Raw genomic sequence first — 15450 nt, 5'->3', positions numbered from 1 at the left:
CTGGGAATCGGCACTGCAGTGATGTGCCGGCTTACAAGGAGGATGGGAAAGTCTGCACACTAGCTGCTCCTCACCAATATAAACCTGGTAACTGGGGAGTCGCTGCGACTGCTGGGCCCAATGATGGAGACTGTGTGAACTGGAACCTCTTCTACAATGTCTGTCGCCCTGATGGTCCGAACCCCAACAGGGGATCTATCGGCTTTGACAACATTGGGTATGCATGGATCACTGTCTACCAGGTAAATTGTAAAATCTAACCAAAGAAATTATACAAAGTCGTTGCCTCAAAAAATGTATTTTTTGGAACTTGAGTTAAACAATTAGTAGAACTTAGATGAAATAAATAGATATACAGAATAAATCTGAGTGTGATGTCAGTGCAGAAGTAACTTGCACTCAGAGTGAATCAGAAGTGATGATTTACAAATTCTTTTTTTGATTTTCATTACATATGATTATTTTAAGTTGACCTTAACTTACACTGACAAACTTAAATGGGTCTTTCAGCTACGTTGCAGCAGGAACTTGCTGTGTGTGTATCTGTTTGTGTGTCTGTGTGTGGTTTTTGGCAAACTAACCTCTCTGTTATGTTGCAGCAGCTGCCTGCACAATCATACCATTGAAGATAGAAATGTATTTTTTTTTAATAATACTCTTTAAAAAGAACTAAAGTATTTTTCATTATGACAACAAGAGAAAAAAAGTAAAAAAAAAAAAGAAAGAAAAAAAAGATACTTTTAGAGACATTTTAGTTTGTATGACTGGAAAATTGTCATGAAATAAATTTCAAATTCTTCATCCCTGGCTATAAACCTTACAATTTGTCTGTGTGTATGTGTGTGTGCGTCATGCGAATAACTGGTTAACAAGTATTTTAAAAATATTTTTATTAAGTTTTTAAAATATAATTTTAAAAGTAATTTCTGTTTGCTGTACTAAAAATCCTGTCATTTATGTTGCTTAAGCTCCAGTACCTTCATTTATCCAACCTTTTGTTGTCCACTTATTTTAGATGAATATCAATAACAACTTGATAAAAATGAAGTTCTTTCCACTAAGTTAATTTTATTGAAACCTATTATTATTATTGAAATCTATCTTTGTCTTGATCTAGCTGCAGCTTTCTGAAGACTGATGACTTTTGCTGCTCTTTCTACCCCCAGGTTATCACCCTTGAAGGTTGGACAGATATAATGTACTACGTGATGGACACTCATGCAATCTGGTGTTTTGCACCTTTTGTAGCTATGACTAATGTAAGTACCCACTTGTCTTGATGTTTCGTTAGAAAATCTCAGTATTTCCCAGCAATACTGCCAAATCAAAAAATAAAATGAAATAGAATAAAATGAAAATAAAAATAAAAATTTGACTGCCTTAATGAATAACTAAATACAAAAGTATGAATTATTTCTTGATGAGTATTTTGCTTTGCTTTTTTGTGCTGGAGAAGGGTTACCACAAAAGTTTTAATTAATCTCATGTCTGAACCAAATATATAGGGCCAACATTTATCAGTTTTATGGTTGTTGTGTGTTGAATTAAATCCCCTGCTTTGTCATTAAACTCTTCTTTTACTCTTCCCTTAGTTCCACCACTTATATCCTGCAGTCATAATATTTTTCAGAGATTTGAAGCATAGTCTATGAGAACCTGATTGTCCACAGCATGCACATGTGGCTCTTATGTTGATCTTTAGGTTTGTTTCCTGAAAAAAAGAAAAAAAAAATCAGCAGATTAAGTCACTGAGCATATACCAAAGTTACAAATCTGTTACAATTATTAGAAATGTAACAGAACTATAACTTATCTGAACATGTGTCTCACCCTTTTACATCTGCTGTGCAGAGTTTTATGTGAATGAATTTAGTTCAGGTCACATTTCACCTTTTGCTTCCTCACAAGGTGGGTGCATTCATTTTGATGAACACTGGCGCAGTTGTCATCGCCTCCCATTTTTCAGAGGCCATGATTAAAGGCAGAAAAAAGGCGCATGGCTCTGTGACTGACCTCAAACACTACTTCTACAAGTTCATCAGGCGGCTGGATGGATGCATAAACAGGTTAGATTCTGGGCTAGCTGCTTATGCAGTATTGCACATTGTAATTCATTAAAACTGAGTCATTTCAGAGTTTAGTTTCCTCTGTTTCCAATTGACCTTTCATTGCTTTTATTGCAGAATGTGTTACAGTTCATCCAGTACTGACAAGGAGGACAAAGTGAGACTAAAACGCAACTGGTTACAGTGCCACTGCTAAACAACCAGACATCATAAAACCCAGTTCCTTTATCTTCCAGGTGAATTTCTGGCATCTTCTGCTTAAGAAAATCGGGAAGATGGTAAAGAGCAATGCCTTCGCAAACGGGATCATGGTTACAATTTTTCTCAATATCATCACCATGGCTGTGGAACACCATGAACAGGTGAAAGAAAACTTGAAATATTTGAAAAAGCAGAAATCTGTTGAAGCTGTCTCTGCATTTTCATCCTTTTTTTCCCTCATTCTCTCCATATTTTCTCCCTGCAGCCCGAGGAAATGACCATTGCACTACGAGTGTGTAACTTGATTTTCACACTAGTGTTTGCAGTCGAGATGGTCTTGAAGCTGCTTGTGTTTCGAATTAAGTACTTTGCGGATCAGGGAAACCTCTTTGACTTCGTCATCGTCATCATCAGGTATTCATGCAACTTCGATGTTTGACTTTGCTCTATTTTGGGGTAAAAGTTCATTTCCAAAATGTGAATAAAATCAGAATACTGGAGTAGACTTGCCATGTAGCAAAGGTTGTTTTTTCTTCCGTATTTGGGAAGAAATTGTAACAGTGCAGCATGTTGATATGTAGTTGTTTGTGTCTCTCAGCTTTTGGGAAGAAGGTTCACAAGCTGACGGCAGGCTGTCGGTTGCGCGCGCATTTCGTGTGCTGCGCTTTGTGAAGCTGCTTCACTTCATGCCCCACCTGAGGAAACAGCTGATGGTGCTATGGAGAACCATGAAAGAGGCATCCACGCTGTGCTGGCTAATGCTCTTTTTCATCTTCATCTTCAGGCATGTGCACACACACACACACATACCTGATTGTGACACAAAAATGCTGCTTTCTTACGGTGATTATCCTGGGAACATCTGAGTGACTCTGCTGCCTCTTTGCAGTGTGATGGGTATGCACCTGTTTGGCCTTCAGCTCACCCAGCTCCCTCAAAATGAAGATTTCATCGACAACAGACAAAACTTTGACTCATTGCTCTGGTCCATGGTGACGGTGTTCCAGGTTAGCTTTTGAACTTCTAATTTGTGCCATCATCATAAACCATCACTGACCATTTTTGTTAATCCTTTTTTTTTTTTGCTTTTTTTTTTTTTCTGTTTTGCTTCCACTGAGTCAGGTTCTGACCACAGAAGACTGGAATCTGGTGCTGTACGACATCATGGCTTCCACCTCTCCGTGGTCTGCACTGTACTTTGTGGCCATCATTTTGCTTGGAAAAAATGTTCTCCTGAATGTCCTTGTAGGGATTGTGGTTGAGAACTTCCAGACTCAGGTATGGATCTGATGTCATTTTAATCCGTTAATCTATCATGGCTTTTTCAGTTCAGCCCACAGAAACACCTGTATGCACCTATAAATAAAAACAAAACAAACACTTTTTTTTTTTTTTCTGCTGTTCCTCTAAAAGTGCTCCGACACATCCAATGAAAATGCCTCTCTCTTCATAAGTTCCAGTTCATCGGGCTCCACCCCTGAAGATGTAAGTTTTTGTTTTCTACTCTGAGGCTCTAAAGATGAACGGCTTTCTAATTTCCTACCTGGACACATTTCAGTGTTTCATGCAGAGACTTGGGGTGCAGCTGAATCAAAGACATTTCTCACACATGTTTTTCTCACACACTTTGTTCATGTTTTGTCTAGAGTACAGTCATACAAAGTGATCCTAACACTGAGCCCAGGAACTTTCTTGCCAAAATGAGTTTCCATGAGGAGGATTCTGAAGATACCAACCGGAAAAGTGTAAGTTTCTGAGAATATAGCTTTTAAAGTCTTTGAGTTTGATGAACAATCATTGGTGAAGCTTTTTTTTTCCAAAGGAGTGTTAATGGCAGAGCAAGTGATGAGATCAAAGAAAGGTTTTACCATTTATTCAGCACCGTTGACAGAACTTCTTTGTTTTACACTGTGCAAAGAAAGAACAAGCTTTCAGAATATTTTACTTTTGATTATCTGAATCATACAAGGAGTGTCACAACTATGGATGCAAAGATGGGCCTGCTTGTGCTTTTTGAGATTATTATGTTGATGAATGAAGTCAGGCTGACTGATGTACAACTGCTGTATCTTGCAGAGATCCTTAAACCTGATCTGGAGAGTGCTAATTTGGTGCAAAAACCATGAACACTGGTCATTCTACATACTGTCTCCCAATAACAAGTAAGTCTTGCTCACATTTAATCACTTCAACTGTGGTTTTATGCGGCTGTCTTTCTTTCTGTTGTGTATTCAGAAAAGTCACTTTATCTGCATGTTTGTGGCACTCTTCTTCTTGTTTTCATCTTTATTCAAATGCTGGTTGTTTGAACTGATTTCACTTACATTTTAATTGATTTGGGTGCTTATAATTATGCCTAATTGGATATTTTTCAACCATTCTCAATAACCCAAAGTCAAAGGTGTTTTTTTTTAAACCGTTTTATAGGAAGAAAAAATTACTTTGTCCATAAGCAGGTTTTCCTTTCTTAAATGATCTTTTTTTTTGTTTTTTTCATGTATCTGATTACTGCCATTTTAATGAAAATATGTACATGTGTGTGTTGTCAGGTTCCGCACAAAGTGCTGCAATACTGTTTCACACAGGCTCTTTGACATTGTGATTGGCGTCTTCATTATGCTGAGTTGCGTCAGCATAGCTATGGAGAGGCCAGACATACATCCAAACAGCACGGTGAGACAACCAAATACTCAAAGAAAACACACCAAATGTAGATTAAACTATTCAAAGTCAAGCTTGAAGAATTTCATGAGAAAAATAAATTGTGTGACATGAGTACTGTTGAAAAAACACAAGGTCAAAAATGGAACATTTTGTGCATTTTAGGAACGACTGATCCTGGACGTGGCCTTTTATTTGTTTTCCTTTGTTTCCTTTGTGGAGATGTTCATGAAGGTGAACGTGTCTTGTGTCATCCGAAAAATCAAAAGTTTGGTTTCAGTATCGCTCTAAGAATCCGTTGGTTTTCAATGTGTCAGTGATTTAAAGAGCTGTTTTTATTTGACAACAGGTCATAGCATTGGGTTTGATCATTGGAAAATCAAGCTACTTCCGATCCCCTTGGAACATGTTGGACGGTTCATTGGTGATCATCTCCGTAATCCAAATCTGGATCACAGTGGTGGCTCACAAAGATGCTCAGATACTTAGCATTCTCAAAGTCTTTCGCCTGCTTCGAGCACTCCGCCCACTTAGGTATTATATTTGGGTTTTTTGTGTCTACATTTTAGTAGCATCTCATCTCAGTTCTGCTTCCTTATTGTGTCAATTTGTATCCTCAGATACATACACTGAGTCCAACAAATACTTACTTGTTTATGTTTTTGTGATCAAGGATGATTAAACTATCATCAAAGTTGAAGTTGGCTGTGGAATCTCTGACAGCATCTGTGAAACCAATTAGCAACATCGTACTTATCTGCTGCGTCTTCTTCTTCTTCTTTGGCATTCTTGGCATACAGGTAAGGCAGATACTTTTTTTTTTTTTAATCTTTTTTTCATCTTGATTAATCTTTCTGATCGACAGCACTTAGCCAGGTGGTCACAGTTACTACTCAGACAAATACCTCTTTATGGAAATAACAGATGCTTTCAGGACTGCGTTAAAAGATAAAACTGTGTCTTTAGTTGTTTAAAGGGAAGTTCTTTCACTGTGTGGGTGAGGATATAAGCAAGATTGTCAACAAGTCAGACTGTCTGGCAGCCAACTACCACTGGGTGCGGAAGGAGTACAACTTTGACAACATGCTGCAGGTATGGACTGAAGTTTAGCAGTCCCAGAAAGAAAAGGATGCAAGTTAGCACTGACGCCATCTCACGTTACATTCAAACTGAAACTTAATATATAAAATCAGAACATGAACCCAATGCAGCAGTCTGGTTAGAAATGAGACGCCTCACTGAAAACACATTTCCTGTATCTCCCTGACTGACACACCGTTTTCGGAGCCCAGTAGCAGGTCCAAGTATCAGATCAATTCTTGCAATCCAGTTAACTATATTTGACCCATTTATAACAAGTAACAAATCATTTGAACATGGACACTAAAAGGTCATTTTCATTAGAAAAATGTATGAGGAGAAAATGCATTTAATGGACAAGGAATTTACACACCCTCATCAGATCTGACAGCACAACATATATCTGAGCAAATTAATAAATATTTCTAAATGTAACCCAGACACACTGACATTTTTTCATAAGTCCTTGAACTCTTTGTGATAAAATCATGGAACCCATTCTCAGATTTATTTTTATCAATCCACACTTTCGCCACAAGGCCTGGAGCATAAATCTTTGCTATTTTGGAAGTTTATCACAGCTTGAAATGTGTTATTGAAACTTGTGGTAGTACACTGGAATGAGCGGAGTTGCTCTCAAGGGATTTTCATCCATCAATTTCCTTGAATATAATAAGGACTTTTTGTATTACTTAGTCTTTACTGATATTCCATTCAAAGGTTATGATATTATTATTTTTTCCTGCAGACTTAGTGGACACTGACCAGTCTGTTCTATCTGTTTTCCATTCAGGCTCTGCTCTCCCTGTTTGTGATGTTCTCCAAGGATGGCTGGGTGAACCTCATGTATGACGGCCTGGACACTGTAGGAGTTGACCAGCAGGTATTTTGTGCACTTATTATTCCCAGAGATGGAAATTGAGCCAAGTATTATCCAATATTCATCACCATAATACTACATAATTCACCACAATAACTACAGAGATAGAAGACCATCAATAGGGGCCTTTCCAGAGCCTTTTCTGACAGCACATACTCAAAATAGCTGTTTGATTCATTATTTCTTTTAAAGGATCTTTTTGGCTTAAAAAGAAAAACAAAAAAACGATGTATCATTCTATTCCAAATCTGACCTTAACCTTGATTTGCCCTCCCTCATTTCTTACAGCCTATTACAAACTACAACAAATGGATGATGTCTTATTTCATCTTCTTTGTGGTGATGAGCTTCTTTTTGCTGGACATGTTCATCGGTGTGATGGTGGAGACCTTTCACAATTGTCAGCTGAAGGAGAAAAATGAGGACAAAGAGCTGGGAAACAAAAAACCTGAGCGCAAAGGGCAGGAGACTAAAAGGAAGTCAGCTGGTAAGGCCAAACAAACAGCTGACTTACATTAGCATTAGTAGGTTTCTTTTTTTTTTACATCTATGAATGAAAGCAACTCTAAAAGTATCAAGTGATGTATATTTTCCAGTTTTTGCATATTTTAAATATCTTTGTGCCTTACATGTTTATTTTATTTAGAGAAAGAGAAAACCGCGTCTATTACAGGCTGCTCCAAGATCCAACACCTGTTATACAAGTTGTGTACCAGTAGGGCCCTGGATCTGTTTATCACTGTCATCATTGTCATCAATGTTTTCATAATGGCATTCGAGCACTATAACCAGCCCAAGGTAACACAGACATGCATACACTCACCACTGACAGATCAAAGCCTGAATTAACTTGAACCCTGCAACATGGTTGTAACAATGCTGCATGTGTGTGTTTATTTAGGTTATAACCAAAATCATAGAGTACTCCAACTATGCGTTTTTGATCATTATGATCATTGAGGTCCAGGTGAAACTTGTGGCATTTGGTGTAGTGAAGTCCATAAAAGACAGGTAATACACTGGAATGAGTGGAGTTGCTGTTTTTCTCTTTTTTTGTGCTCTGAGTCCCTGACAATATTTGTATGTTTAGCTGGAACCTCCTGGACATTGCCATCATCTTGATTTCCATCGTCAGCATTGTTCTCAGCAATTTAAAGATGACAAGCACCATTCCTTTCAATCCCAGCATCCTGAGAGTCTGTAGACTCCTCAGGCTCGCACAAGGTACAAACACTCACACAGGCACAAAACGAAAAGAGACATTTCTCTTGTAATAAAGGTGTGTTTGTGTGTGTGTATACATGAAGATTTTCTAAAACAACTCCTGTTTGTCTCCAGTGCTGAAGGCCAAAAACATAAGAGTCCTGTTAAAAACCATTATAAAGACTCTAACTCAGGTAAAAACACACCATTTCATTAATTTACACAACTTTTTCGTATGAAGTTAACGCTTCTTTCTTGTTCAGGTATTTGTAGTTAAGGTTTGTGTCCAGCGGTTCAAAACTTCTCTGCTCTTGCATTTTTGCTTTGCTTTTTCTTTCACCTTTGAAAAGCTGGGTGAAGCAGTAAAAGATGACTGTTTTACGTTTGTCTTGACTTAGAACGTGTCATTAAACACCTGATTAATGATGAAAAAAGGAAATGGTTAGGTTTTAAATCTCAAAAGAAAAAAATGACATTCTGTGCTCGCTGATCACTCAAACGGATCAATAATAAACTGAGTACCAACAGGCAGGGATTTTGTTCATCTCACAGAAGCACTATCCTTAAAACTTGTACCTTGCTATAAAGGTGATTAATTCAGCTTTCTAATGATGTGTAATACAACACCAGCTGCTACTTTTAAACAGGAGAAATAACTCAACACAGATTTACCTGATGTTAGTGTTAAGTATTAGTTTCAGCATCAGGAAAGTGGAGTATATTGCACATTTTTAACAGTTGGGTCAAAATGCATGCCTGAATGTGGTTCATTTGCATATCTTATTATGATTCCTAAAGTAAATATTTGAATCTGCCTCAACAGGCTGATAACTATTTAGTGTTTGCAAATCCTCCAAAGCTGCTCTGAAAGTAGTGATATTCAGGGAGAGACCAGCTACAGACCTTACAGATGAAGATTAGTTATTAAATGTAACCATTGCATTCTGAGTCACTAATAAACACATAAATCTGCATCTACAGTGTACATATTATGACATAAATTTCAGTCAAACATAAACGTCAGACAGAATTGCAAACCATATTCTGTTTTAGGTTCTGTCTGTCTGGTTCTGTCTGACTTTACTTGGGGGCAAACATGTGGTATAGTTGTCCCGTATTTGATCCTTCTTTGTATTTTTTTTTTCAAATATTGACATATTTTATGTATTATAAGACCAAGGTTTTAAAATATTAGTTTTCCTTCAAGGTGCAAAAAATACTTTGAGATTTCAGGTTCTTGATTATGAGGTTTGTTACGCAGAGAATTGAGCATATGCTTTTGTTCCAGGTTGGGAATATATGTCTGCTTTTCATGTTCTCCTTTTTCATCTACGCTGTACTGGGAGTGGAGCTCTTTGGCAAGTTAGGTTAGTGACACTATGAACATGAAACGTTGGAAAAAAAATATTAACTTACTGCTGGATCCAGTGGCGGATTTCATATTTGCACTGACATTGTAGAGCAGACATTGCATCACTCAAATAAAAAACTCAACATTGGCCATTTGCTTTCTTTATCCCTGTGTTGATCAGAGTGTTCTCTTGATCATCCATGTCTGGGGCTACATCGACACAGCAACTTCAACAACTTCCCCATGGCTCTGCTTACTCTCTACAAAGTGTGTACTGGAGACAACTGGAGCGGGATCTTGAAAGTATGAACACTCATGCACATGCATGCATGCATGCAAACTCCAAGTATGGTTTTATTTTGCTACTACAACATGTTATCAACGAAATCGCTTCACCCTATGCTTTGCAGGACACGATGAGGGAATGTCGACCTGATGACGCCAACTGCCTGAGCTTTCTCATCTGGTTTTCACCCATTTACTTTACAACTTTTGTTATACTGGCTCAGTTTGTGCTGGCAAATCTGGTCGTAGCATCGATCATGCAAGCCCTGGAAGACAGCAAAGAGGTATAACTGCAGTTCAGTCAGAAACATGTCAAGAATGGCTGTAAAGCTTTCAGGATTTCTTTAAAAAATCTAAATGACTTTTCTGTTAAGTTGTCCCTAAAGATGGTTCGCATATTGGTTCTAATTATTGAGAAAATCAAGTGTAAAGCATTTAAATTCACACCTAAATGGGCATTTTCTTTTCAGAATTTTATTTGAGAATCAACATATCCTCATAAACATGACAACTTTTATGTCAATTTAAGTTAACTTATCAGATTTTAATCTAGATTTTTGCTACATTTGGTGCCAAATTTAAAAGTCAGAACAACTCACCAGTGTCATCCAGTTAAAAACCTAATGTACACTATTGTACGAATGTACAGAAAAAGCTAAGCTAGATTCATCAAAATGAAAGTGCACACAAAGATTATTCTGATAGTTTGAGAAAGAGATTTTAGTGAAATCTGTGGTTGTAATGTATCAAGGTGGGCTTGTAAACCTCAACTTCTTATCAAAAACTTCTATCTTCCTTAGGAGAGTGAGGCTCAACTGCAGAAGGAGCACATATCTCCGCCAGCAGTGCCTGACAGTAGAGAGGACTTCACCTAGGACCAAAGTGAGGATCCATCAACACAATCCTGCTAAATTGCCCTGTACCACTAAAAACTGTGGTTAAATGAAAAAAATGTTATGTATGTATGTTATGTTATGTATCTAGCTATTTTAATTGATAATTGCATAATGTTAAGTGAGTCATATCTCTGTATAACTTATCTGTTCTTGAGCCTTTGATTTTTGTTTTTTATCTCTGTCTCATAAATGAGACCCCCTACCTCCGTTTGAGAAATATTACCAGTTTAAATGTAGTTTTGTTCATCATATTGACTTTACTAAGTTTTTTATAAATTAACATGACTTTTGTTTTAGATCTGTTAACTCTGTGTCAGTGTTATATTGATATGCACAGTTCGTGTTGTTTAAATATTTAGTTGCTTGTTTCACATAACTGCAGTTTTAAGCACTTGAATGTTCCTGTTTTGATTAAAACTTACTAAAAAGTTTAGAAAAGTTTTGTATTTTTCTCTTTTTTTTGAGTTTGTCAGTGTTCAAACTCGAGATCAACTGAGACTTCACCAAAATTGTGACTGCCATTTACAAAAATAGTTCATACTTTTGTAAAAATGAGGGGGGTAGTTGGTATAAATGTGCAAAGAGAACATTTTACTTAAATTTTGGATTACATTATAATAAAAAGACTGATTTAAAAAGAAAACTTAGAACTTTACTAGATAAATTAAAGATATATTTTATTGAGTTTAATGCATTTTAAACTTGCAATTCCTGTGTCTGATTTTTTTTTTTTTGTCTTAGGCTAGTAATTAATTTTATGCCTTTTAATACTGGGAATACTTCCTCCCTGAGCATTCAAACATGGAGGACTTCAAAACATCATTTGTGTTTAATTTGTATTTTGCACCAGATCAGCTGTAGTTATTTATATTAAATGTATATATATGCATGACTTTGTTTATTGGCCCGTTTAGTTCAACGATGCCATCAGATGAAATGTTATTTTAATAGATTAATCTTAAAAGTGTTGAGAATAAATTTTAGTTGTTTTCTTTAATCCATATTGACTTTTAGAAAAAAAAACCCAAAACACAAAAACCTAACAATTATGCACACATTTGTGTTTTTGTATGACGTAATTCTAAACTACGTTAAAGCAAATGAACAAAGATCTGCAATAAAACGAGATATAAGTTTTATTCATTTTACAATTCTGTTGTATGACACTGTTACCTGGGAGATGGACGTGTTGCAGTCGATTAAATTGCACCACGACTGTCATGACGTCACTGTCGCAAAACCCAAGTGTCGTGAAAACTGACCGCCCACTGAAGATGGCGGCGGAGCTGCATCCGCGGAGCGGAAAGCTGATCGGCCTGTCCAACTCGAACCGAACCGCCCGGCGCAACCAACCAGTCCAGGAGTTCAACCATGGCTTGGTGCTCAGCAAGGAGCCGCTGAGAGACCGGGATGTCTTCACGGTCCGCATTGACAAGAAGGTAAACAACCGCAGCCCCTCCTGCGCGAGCAGCGGGAGTGTTGCTGGTGGCACGAGCCGGTGTGTGTGTGTGTGTGTGTGTGTGTGTGTGTGTGTGTGTGTGTGTGTGTGTGTGTGTGTGTGCGCGCGCGCGCGCGCGTCACCGCAGTGAGGGGCTTTGCTATCCAGGGAGACTGACACCCATTGACAGCCACTATTACCTCCGCAGATATTCTAGTTTCAGCATATTATTCAGCTGGGAGACTCTTTGTGAAGCGCCGGTTGGAGATACGTTAAACGGATCAGTCGGCTCGCGGTAGCCCCTCGGTTCCGTCTGCTAGCTATGCTAATGAGCTGTTAGCAGAGGAAACAAGCTGGTCCGGGATAGCCTTGTGGGATATTTGTCGTGTGTGAACACTGACGGAAAGCTGCTGTCCTTGTTGCATGTAGCTTTGTTTAGAAGTAGCCAGTGCTTGTCAGCCACTTTCCCGGGGTGTCCTGCTTGGTCGTTGCTCTGCAGTGTCCCTGACAGACCTGGTTCTTGGACTGACTCAGATGTTGTGAGCCTAAACCAGGGGTGGGCAACTCCGGTGCTCGAGTGCCACAGTCCTGCAAATGTTAGTTTCTCTGCTGCAACACACCTGGCACATGTCAGACCTAATTAGCAGACTTGTGCAGTGCTTCACATCAAACTGCACGAGTCTGCTAATTAGCTATTGATTTGAATCAGGTGTGTTGCAGCAGGGAAACTACTAACATTTGCAGGACGGGAGTCGCCTACCCCTGATCTGAAATGACAGGAATCTGCGTTGCTCCCTATCATTGTCGTTAATGATATCTAAAGGTTGAACTGAACTTGACCTTTCTGTCAGTCCCCTCAGTCATTCACACACAACTTGCTTCAAAACTAGCACTGAAAAGAAGCTTTTCATAGCAGGGACCACACCATCTTTTTACCCATAAATTAATGATTGATATGCAGTTTTTCTGTCTTGTGACTGAACGTTTGGTGCCATTTAACTTTAGGAAAGGTATCTTGTTTTTTAAAGAAAATAAATAAACCAACTAAGCCAATAGCTGTCTTATCACTCCCATGTCCTAAATCAGCGGGTTTCTTTTTTAAACCTTTTCTGAGCCAAGGCACACCACAAGACAAAATGTTTTTGTTTTTGTTTTTTAAGAAAAAGCCCATATTATTAATATAAAGTCCATCTAGTCAAAGTTGCCTTGAATAGAAATAAAATAAACACAAGAAAAAGAAATGTTATTATCTTTCACCTGGGCCCTGGATGAACACAAAGCTGCTTTTTAGACCAATCAGGTGAAATTGGATCATTTCACAGGGCACATCTGATGATCTATCATGGCACACTAGTGTGCCACAGCACAGTGGTTGAAAAAACCGCTGTCCTAAATAGTTTCCATGAACTCTGTAACTGTCCACATTAGTCCTTATTGTCGCTACAAAAGGTTTGTTTTTACTTATTATAATTTTCTTTTATAAATATATTAATTTACTATTTCTACCAGTTTCTCCACATCACGCTTGTTTGTGTTTGTCAAGAAATTCAGATTTCTGATTCATAGCACTGCTTAAACAAACATGCTGTAAACAACATCTTAATGCAAAATTCCACTGCAGGTTCTTCTTAAATATGTCAAATGTAAACACGAGGATTAGGATTATAGTTATCTAAATGCCGTACCTGTGTTTACATTTGATCTGTGATCAGAGTAGAAAAGCTTGTATGGTGTAATGGCTTCTGCTACCCAATGGGGCTTGTCAACAACATGGCAGCTCCGGAGCCTGTGCCAATGCCAGCTGGGCTATGCACACCCTTTAAATGACAACATTCTCAGCCAAGACTCAGAGAGAGATTGGTTATATTGTCTTAACAGGCGGCATCTGAGCTGCATGAGTGCCAGTAAAGTTAAATATCTGTCTTACCAGCATGTATGTGCATCCATTGTGGTGCTCTCTGTTTGATAAGGGCTCTCATAAACAGCCTCACAATGCATCACGACTGCCTAGGAATCAATATTTTTCCATCATGTTGCACCCACTGGCATGACTGCAGATCCCACATGCTGACAGCCACTAAGCTACTGGATATGTTGGGAAAAATGGCATATTAATCTGTAATAAAATTGAAAGTAGTTGGATCCTTTTTCACATAATTTTTAGTTTATTAGATTCTTTTCAAGGGGAAACAAACCATTACTTATAAAAACCAAACTGGTAAAAACATAAAACATGGGGTTCCTCTGAATGTAATACAAGGATATATCTGTCCAGTGCTTATACTGTCTACTTTGAAGCCTCCTCTCCTCCTTTCAATATACACAGACATTTTCTCCTATTACTCTCTGGTCCTCAGGCAGAATATCATCTTTTCCATTGCTTACATTTCTTTAACTTTTCATCCAGTAAGAGTTGGAGTCCAGTTTTGTCCCATTTCCCTGTTAGTTTATTTACTGCCATTAGGAGTATTTTACACCTGTACCAGCCTTTAATGATAACATCCCCTTTAAATACAAGACATACAGGGCCATAACAATATTAGAAATCTTATCTCAGGTCTGCCCACCGTTAATCTTATGTTTTCCCTAAAAGGTTTGAATGTTGGGGCTTTGGATGAACTTGATGTGACGCTCGCATTTCTGTGTAGCCTCCCGCATGGTTCCTGTAAATTGAGATACTTTGCTTTTAATATGTGGTGTAATGGAAAAACCAGATATTCTGCACTTGAGCTTGTGAGTAGTGAACACAGACCCCACTGCAATATTTCTGTGTTCAGTTCTTTCACTGTATTTGCTTTAACATATCCTGCATTATTCTCCTTTTGGTTATGAAAACCCAGATATATTTTTTGTTTTTATTCATTTATTCTTTTTATAGGATTTGACTAGAACATCAGTAATTATCTATTGTTTGTAGGTATCCGAAGAAAACTTTTTTAAGTTCAAATTAATTTTGCAGTTCTCTAAAACTTGTAAGAGAGTCTCTTGTGAGTAAATGTGCAAACTGCTATATTGCCTTTGTCCCACTATCCTTTGCATCACTGGTTCAGGGTTTGTATAAAGGATCTAAAGAAGGCCTAAATAATAATTTGATGTCTTGATCTATTTTGTATTCTTTGCCATCTTTGTATAAATATCCAGTTTTGTTTACTGCTTTGTTCAGCAGGATCATATAATGCTCCCTGGATATGGAACGTATCCCGTTCATGTCTTTCTATCCAGGCTGATAAAGAGGGTAACATATGCAAGTCAGGAGTAGTTGCATCACATTTTAAATGGAATCACTTTATCTATTATTGACATTTTTACTTGTCTTCTTGGGCATTATAGCAGCAGAATGATGGTCTGGGTACTGTGTTGTTTTTTTTGTAATTGAAATCAACAAAAAT

General features: G+C 37.8%; 1 protein-coding gene across 2 annotated transcripts in view; it reads left to right on the top strand.

Annotated features, from left to right (window-relative positions):
- Positions 1-11843: 11843 nt before the first annotated feature.
- Positions 11844-15450, top strand: part of neurl4 (neuralized E3 ubiquitin protein ligase 4) — a gene marked incomplete at its 5' end in the record, with an annotated part of 20634 nt that continues 17027 nt past the window's right edge. The window contains one exon of one of the 2 annotated variants that reach the window (XM_079257432.1): positions 11844-12062. In XM_079257432.1, the coding sequence (XP_079113558.1) occupies positions 11844-12062 (219 nt within the window). The remainder of the gene's footprint in view (positions 12063-15450) is intronic. The other variant, XM_079257431.1, reaches the window with a different exon arrangement.

This window comes from Telmatherina bonti, assembly GCF_933228915.1.
Source record: "Telmatherina bonti genome assembly, chromosome: 18".
In the NCBI taxonomy this organism is placed as follows: Eukaryota; Metazoa; Chordata; class Actinopteri; order Atheriniformes; family Telmatherinidae; genus Telmatherina; species Telmatherina bonti.
The sequence above is the reverse complement of the archived record's forward strand: the minus strand, read 5'-3'. Positions and strand labels throughout refer to the sequence as shown.